Raw genomic sequence first — 8,523 nt, 5'->3', positions numbered from 1 at the left:
CTACCAAGGCTCTCAATTTGATTGAACTCTGAAAGACGATTCTTAGCTCTGTCTGGGAAGTTTCAGTTCTAGTAACCACCACAGGAATGTTCCTTAATCATTTTTTAAAGCCTTCTTTAAGGTAGAGAAGGAGCTAAATCTGAAGGATAGATTAACAACATCTTCATTTAAAAATGAATTAAACTGTGTTTTGACTCATAAGGTAGCTTAAACTAGATTTATATAAGAAAAAAACCCCAGAGGCAAACCCTTTCGTACAATTCATGAAAACCCCCAAGAGCATAGGAAAGTAATGGGAATTACAAATCTGCGTTCCTCAGCCAAAGACTAATCACACGCACATGCAGATCAACACTAACATTTGCAGCACTCTCCTTACTGTGCTATGAATCCAACAGAAATGCCATGCCTTTACTCCAGATGAAACATTTTCTAGCAAATGAACTGTGGCAGTTTCGCTGTTCTGCTCTTTTATTGGTATTACTATGAATGAGTTCAAGACTGGTTTAAAGTAATTTGTGGCTACCAAGTCACTGTGCAGCAATCACTGATTAGGAAAAGCTTATTCACTTTCATTCAACTGAAAAAATATGAAAGCAGCACCTATAGCTAGGAATTCTAGTCCTTTATAAAGGGTTAAAAAAACAAACATTGAAACAAGAGGTGGGCAGAGGACCAACAATGAGTAAAAAGGAAAACAGAGCACAGGTGGCTACTGCTAGGCAAGAAGAAAAACTTCCCTGTTTTACCAGGGTTTGCAAAACACACAAGGAAAGGACACGTGACACCACTGAGAGAGAAAGTAGTATGTGACTGCAAAGGTCTGACAGTCTGTCCAAACTCAGTAGTGAGATGTCATGGTGAGATGTCATGGTGAACAAAAGGAAAAACCCCCAAATTTCTAAAACTCTGAACATCCCCAAAATCCTCTCCATGCAGCAACATGACTGGTGAGGACCTAGCATCCTGGGGCCCTGAAGCCTAGACAGAGCCTGGAAGCCTCAGCCCTCCCCTGTATTGCTCCCACAGCCTCCTGTTACCTCCACAAGTTCCTTCACTACTTTCTGCTGTATTTCTACCTACTATGTCAGCACTGGCAGGAAGAACGCTTACAACTGAAATATCATCATCATGGCAATTGAACATGCACCCAGGACACCAACTTTTGTCACAGATGGTGCCAGTCTCAAGCAAGAGACAGAGACTGGGGTAATAATACAGGCAGCAACAACCTCATAGAGTTGTTCAGAGGCTCACTTGTCCTGCATCACTTGCAACAGACCCCACAGGCAGGGGGGACTTGGATGCAGGGATATGTGGTCTGTGATCTAGAAATCTTCCCAGAAGTTAACCACAAACTTCTATTGTCAGCAGATGATAAAGTACAGGTTTTTTTTTTTTTCCTTTACAATTTATTTGTTTTAAAGTAGATAAATGGAGTTGATATGCCAGTAAGTATTTACAATACCTAACTTCAGTAGGTATACTAGGAACATGAGATGCAGAACACTAACATTCTTTAGAAGTGCAGTATATCTGCATCAGTGCCACTCTATGCATCCAATTCTGTTGATTTTAAACCCCACGCTAATGTAGAAGATCCGGGTAGAAGATTAAACATACAGCAACAAGCCACCCTGAAAACACCTGTCCATTAACATATTGAACAAGAATGAACCAAGTAAGACAAAAAAAGTATTGCACCAAAGCACCCAAAATGTCACCATAAAAGACTAAAGTCAAAAGTAACAAAAGACCCTTTTCAGGGTCTGTGTCTAATGAAACATCAATTTCATTAGAATTAGATTTCATTTTTCTTCAGTAAGTTCAAGCATTAAGACCCAAATCCACATAAAATACAAATATGTGGTCAGATATTTAAACCTGGAAGTTAGACACTGAGCTTGATGGAAGAAAATGAAAAAAATGAAAAACAATGGTGCAATTGAAGGCTGCAATTAAATAAGAATATAATTTTTTTTCTGGAACCAGCAATTCCCCATCTCTTTATTTACATCCCTAAATATGCATTACTAAATCCAAAAATAGGCAGGCACTTTAGCGAAGAAAGTTAAACCAAACCTCTAGGAATTCAGTTGTATAAAAAAATCATTTAATTAAATAATTAAAAACCCAAAAAGCTCATTCCACCCTCTCCTCTCAAAGCACCGTCATGAACTGTCCCGAATTTCCCCTTCCTCCATAGATGAAATAGATGAACTTTCACTGTCCGAGTTCGCTACAGGTTCACTGCCATCTGAGGATACAGAACACAAAAACCAAACAAGCAATTAGTTTCAGTAATGTTGTTGGTTCATCAAACAGAAGCAGTTTCCTATTTTCTTTTCCTTTCAATCACACTTTTCTTGAGGACAGCTATTTCATAAGACATAACCAGTCTCACAACTGGGTACGATCTTGTTGTTGAAGGAGAAAGCAGGCAATGTTGAGAATTTATTTTAGTTTTTAAATCTTGGTCTTTCGGTCAAGTAGAAAAGCACAAAACTCTTCCTCCACCGAGAATTGTAAGTCATTCGCTTGGTTTGCTTTAATGTTGTTTTCGAGTTGCTACATACACGTATTGCAACTGTAACGCATTATAAGTCATTTACACTTTTACTATGGGGAACTACTGAGAAATTCAAAACAGAAAATTAAAATGATGTACCTACGTGCTTCTTCCACATGTTCCAGCATCCCAAAGATGGCGATAAACCATGTGAATCCATAGCTAAGGCTGATGAGGTTCAAGCTGCACAACAACTTGTGCTTTAGGGCATGGCTATTGTGCTCTGCTGAGATCATATAGCGAAGCACTCATTTCCAAAACTGGTCTTCAGCCTCACACCCCATGAATCCTTCTTTAACAAGCACTGACCCTGGTCACCTTGTAGTGAGGTCACCAAATGCCACTGGTTGGTGACACTCAAGCAGCACAAAAATAAACTACAGCAAAGCAGGCCCATGATTCACACTCTGCTCTCTGCTCTCATTGTTATTTTCAGTATTTGATCTGACTATGAATTTAAAGACCTTTTTGAGCATTTAGTGTCAGATGCTTCATTATGAGAAAGGGAGCTGATGAAGTATAGTTACTGTCTTGTCAAGATAAGTTCCACAGCTGGCAAACATGGATAATACATAGGACACAGTGTGCACCTGTACAGTTTCCAAGGAATTTGTTCAAGAAAATAGAGGCATTTCACCCAGAAACATCAGAGGTCACATTTTGTCTACATTAAATCTAGTGTATAATCAATTAACATTTATATGCCAGATATGTACTGAGTAATGCAAAAAGTAAGGATTGTTTTTGCCCCTAAGTCCTGTGAAAGCTTCTATAATCCCCTACTATCTTCAGCCATGACTGACCTTGTATGCTGAAATCAGAGCACCTGTAGGCTTTGCTATTAAGCAAGTCAAGCATCAAAACATCACATAAAAGAATGTGGCAATCTTCTGACTCACAGCAAAGCTCAACAGACAAATTTTAGCTTTATTTTTGTCTGTTACAATAAGTTTTATTTAACAGGAATTATAGATTGTCTTCACTCAAAAAGAACATATTTGTATGGTGCTGACAGCATTGCCTATAAATTAAGATTGCCCATTCCCACCATAAAACTGTCTGCAGTTTACTTATAATTAAAAATTTAAACTCCGGATTTTTCAGTGGCAGTTTCTGTTCTCAATCCTTATTTTCCTTATTTACTTGAAAGTTTCAGCCAAAATACATCAGTCATTTCTGAAAAAAAGGAGAGGAAAAAGTCTTCATGCTCATTAAATTTTAGCAGCTTCTCTTTGAAGGTGTCCAGCTCTAGCTCTCCCCCAGTCTTTGGGGGTTACTACTTGAATCACAGGTAGAATGGTGATCTTTCCCCAACGTGTGCCTGTTGCTGTGGCTATAAAAACTTGCCTCTGTTCTTCCCGAGGAAGGGGGTAGATCTGAGACTGCTCAGTAAAGAAACAATATTTTAGCAATTAAAATTCCCACAAGACTTTGTTCCTTGTTCCAGCCTGGGTCCCTTGCCAGCAGAGTCAGAAGGGTTATGGTAGCTGAGCCCTCATACTGCAGCAGACACCCTGCCAGACATCCACTCATCAATGTGGCAGCTGTTTGCCTGGAATGCAAAGGGAGGTCAGCCGGACAGGCGCTCTGAGCGAGACAAGTGTCCCTCCAGGGGCACAAGTAAGGCAGAAAGGAAAGGCAGTATTGGTAGAAATAGGATAAGCAAGAGCAGGATGGATGGCTTAGGAGGAGCATGCAACTGATACAAAAAGCCATACATGGCAAAGAAACTGGACTGCAGGAAGCACAGAAGATGCTGTAGCAGAAAGGTCACCTCTTGGGAGATGGGAAGGGGCTAGAATTACAACAGACTTCTCCCTGGACAGTCTGGAGATGAACTCAAGATTTGCACTCTTAGCAATTATCTGTGAATGCAACTGCTAAAGCAAAATGAAAACTGTTTTTTTTCCTCCTATATTCTGTAAACATGACACAGAACAGAAGAGTACAATGATTGTGACACACTTCAACAAAAGTGGTATTTTGTCTTCAGACAGAATAATAGCAACAAAAAAGCCCTCCTAGTTTTATATTCATGTTCTGAACACAGTTTTTCTGAAAGAATCTGAAGTTAGTGTCACAGGCTTCCACTCTTAATAGAAATAATTCCAAGAGCACAGGATCCAAAACAAATTCAAGGTTGTTTGTCATCCTAACTGAGAAGATGACAAAAATAAGTTATGATAAAAGTTGCAAAAATCATGATATTTTTGCCATAATTTTTGCTGTGTTATACCCAAGACACCTCAATAGAGAGCTATTAAATTCTTTTTTACGGAATATATAGAAACAGTTAAAACAACAATGAAAAAAAAAGAAAACTAATAGTTCTCAAAACCTGAAATAGCTGTCAGTGTTCCTAGAATACCAGTTCCAGGGATGACTGCTAACCCAATGATCCCTGCAGCAGAGGAAGCTTACTGTCCTTAAGATACACACTTGCCCTGCCCTGTGACAGAGCTTTCCCCAGCTATTACTGTCTCTCTCTTCCCCTTCTCTGCCTTTTACAGAATCAGCTAGGTGCTGCAGCAGCATGACCTCAAAATATAGTTGTTCAATCAACACTTTACTTGAATCTATACCCTTAAAAGGACAACCTCCCTATTAGCTCAGGAGACAATGACAACAACCCTATTCAGATTAAGTATATGAGTCAATCAATTGTAATTCCCTCCTGATCTCAAAATCATAAGGGTAGGGCTGACTAATGAAAAGCAAGGGATCTATATCCAGAAATAATGGATAAACACAAAAATACCTAGTTTCATGTACTCCAGTGTTTGTTTGTGCACTCCCAGGGTGAGTATCAGTAGACCCAGTTATGTAGACAACACTCCTACCTCATCCCCTGGCACACTGTCTCACTCTCAGAAGCCCTTGCAGTGCACAGCCCAATGAATTTTAACACGCCATATCTTTGAGAGCAGGTTGCCCTCACTTAGTGGATCACTCAGTGTAATCTAGCCAGAACAGCCAAGATCCATGGAAGCTCAGTATCACTGGTACAATATTCTCAGTCACATATTTATTCAGTTAAATCATACAGATACAGAGCCATGATTGAGCTGCCACAGGGAAACAGTAATTGAAAATATATCTCAAAGCTTTTCCTCAAAAATTTGTAAAAATTACAGGCTGGCTCACCACTGAAAAGTATGGAATTTGACAGCTAAGTTGACCAGGTGGGGGACTAGGAGACAAGAGAACTGATTCCCTATTTCAGCAGCTGCAGAAAGAAAAGCCTTTATACTGGGGAGAACAATGGAAATTCACTTAAAAATTAAAATACAAATTCTTGCTAGACCTGGAATCTCTTTCAAGCTAACTCCAAGATGAAAGTTTTCCCTCAAGTAAATTTCAAAAGATAACACTGTGCTTTTAACCCACCCCAAAACCTACTTTTCCATTATGATTCCTAATAAATATCCCACAATTCAGAATTATTTCTCCAAAGTTAGGAGCTATGCTGGGATGCAAGATTACCAGGTTTACTTGAAACTCATCTTCCCCAGACAGCCTGACTTTGCTACATAAAAAAATTAGCACAAGTCTGAAGAGTTGTTTTACTTTAAAGGCTATAAATATTTTTTTAGAAAAAGAATAAAGCACCAGTAAAAAAAGTTAGAAAAACACATACAACACAGCTAATGGATGTAGGTCATCAGTCAGCATTTTTAAGACAAAGCATTCATAACAGCTTTTTTATAGCAATCGTTTTGATTAAGAGTGAAATACAAAACATACTGCCCATTCCTGACATTATCAATAGGTATATCCTTAATTACTGTTTCTGTAAGTAAAATATCTAAGTATAGCATAACAGGAAATATATATATGCTCACCTTTGCCAAGAACCACCATGTCATTCTTCAGTGTTTTCAAGACCACAAATAATGTTGGATACTCAATTATTATTTTGCCTTTCAAATTGTCTAAGAGGCTTCTACTGGCATCCAGTTCATTGTACCTTAAAAATAACAGGAAGTTTATTTTGGATTTTAATACTAGCAAGGACATAACATACATTTTCTGGGAAAAGAAAATATCAAAAAGCTCTCTGAGCACAATTACTTCCTCAAACTGTAATATTTTCTCCCAACACTCTAACTAGAAAACTGGATGTGAGATTTTAGGGAAAGGAAGGGTATTTCAAAGGCCTCTGAAGGTGGGACCCTGTTGCTTTCACTTCCTATAAGAGCAGCATCCAAAGGATGCTCTTATATTATCACACTGCAATCCAAGTTATGCAATTCTTTCTGCAATCAGCATTATTAAATTACCACTAAGCTATTTTATCAGCTAAAGGCAAATTAAGTCCAAACCCAAATATACTGCAGGCAGTACGTGTAGTATTGCCCATGGCTGCTGTACCTCCTCTGATCATTAAAATACTACGCAGTTGTATTTTCTTTTGCCAAAACCAACACTGGATGGTGAAGGATTCATATACTTAATGATTTACAGTAATGTGTGATTAAGAGCAGTACATCAGGAGTCAGCACACAACTAGAATACTTAGGGTAAAACAGGATTTGAGTTCTTGGGATTTAAGGGAGACTTAGTTTGAGCAAAAATTCTCTCATATTCAACTTCAAATCATCATGAAAATATTTGGTTTCATGTTTCACTCAAGCCAAAGTAATTATGACCTCTTCTTACTGAAACCCTTTAAGAGGGATAACAGTATATTATATTTCTTATTGAATGAATGCATTCATAACTTGTGTATTAACATACATGAAAAGAAACATATTTACTGCTTTATTTACAGTACCTTAAATGCAAAGTATGGCAATACCTTTCCTTTGGCAAGGACCTCAACACATTCTTTTATGGTTAAGCAAACATTTACCACCAAGAGGCTAAAGTAATTCACATGCCACAATACACTTTCCATTATCTCATATTTTAGACAAAACATCTTTAGCGTCCAGCTTGGCATAAGATAAAACATTTGTACTTAAAACTATTTTATGATAGTAAATTACTGAAGTGTTAGATCACTGAGTCAGAGCTTTATCTTTATTGTTTTTAAAGTAAATTTTATTGGTTGACAGTGACAGAGAAAACATCTAAATTCTTAGTGCATAATATGGGCTGTCAACTTCAGGAAGAATATAACAAAGGAGCTTAATGCTTCTCTTATTTAAACTTGGCTGTTGCTGTCTGTGCTATCCAAGACTTCAGTCTACCACATTCCCTACTTCATACACAAGTGCAAGTTGAGGTTTTCTGCTAATCCACCTGCCAGCCGCTTCCTGAACTGTGCTTAAGAGATCTCAAAACAAAACTAGTATTTGTCACATCAATTCCAAAGTCTAATTAAGAACAGTTCCTGAGCAAGACTGATTTTTCAGGTTATCTCTGAAGACCTTGTCATGATAAAAATCTTCCCGATTTTATCCCAGGACTAGAACGAGGTCATACATCAGAGGGTGAACAACAGAGACTTATGGGTAAAAGAAGACTGCCCTGTAAGGTTCTCTTTTCAATTTTTACTTATGAAAAGGCTATACCGGTTTGGAGAAAAATTAAATGAAATGGCATTTTTACAAGCCTTATAACTTCCTGTAATGATTATTCACCAGGATGAGCTGAGGATGTAGGATAACACTGGAATGGCAGGTCCTTTCCTGTATGTGCAGCAAACTGGTCTCACCACAGGCAGAGCTGCAACGAGCAGCAGAATCCACAATGAGCTGCAATGTTCTTCAGGCCCTTCCTTCACAGTACATTTCAAGTGACAATCCAGTAAAATTAATAACCAGCATAAGTTTATCCTTTCACTTGGACTCTTCCATGCTCCAGGACCAGCTGCAGGAACCAACTTAACTGAAGCTGTCATCCTAAACAAGCTCCTTCAGCCCTTCATGCCAGGATGGATTTGGGATAAGCCTGGCTCCAAACTAACAGACCACGCAAACACAACCATGGCCTTAATACCCAATTTCACA

At 38.4% G+C, this 8,523-nt stretch overlaps 1 protein-coding gene across 1 annotated transcript in view; it reads right to left on the bottom strand.

Moving 5' to 3' along the window:
• Positions 1 to 2,091: 2,091 nt before the first annotated feature.
• Positions 2,092 to 8,523, bottom strand: part of ZNHIT6 (zinc finger HIT-type containing 6) — a 30,400-nt gene continuing 23,968 nt past the window's right edge. The window contains exons 8-9 of the mRNA XM_008921917.3: positions 6,412 to 6,536; positions 2,092 to 2,257 (exon numbers count right to left, since the gene is read on the bottom strand). Coding sequence (XP_008920165.3) covers positions 2,172 to 2,257; positions 6,412 to 6,536 — 211 coding nt within the window. The 3' untranslated portion in view covers positions 2,092 to 2,171. The remainder of the gene's footprint in view (positions 2,258 to 6,411; positions 6,537 to 8,523) is intronic.

The sequence above is a fragment of the Manacus vitellinus genome, unplaced genomic scaffold (genome assembly GCF_001715985.3).
Source record: "Manacus vitellinus isolate BGI_N305 unplaced genomic scaffold, ASM171598v3 scaffold_21_pilon, whole genome shotgun sequence".
NCBI lineage: Eukaryota > Metazoa > Chordata > Aves > Passeriformes > Pipridae > Manacus > Manacus vitellinus.
This window is presented reverse-complemented; position numbering and strand designations above follow the sequence as displayed.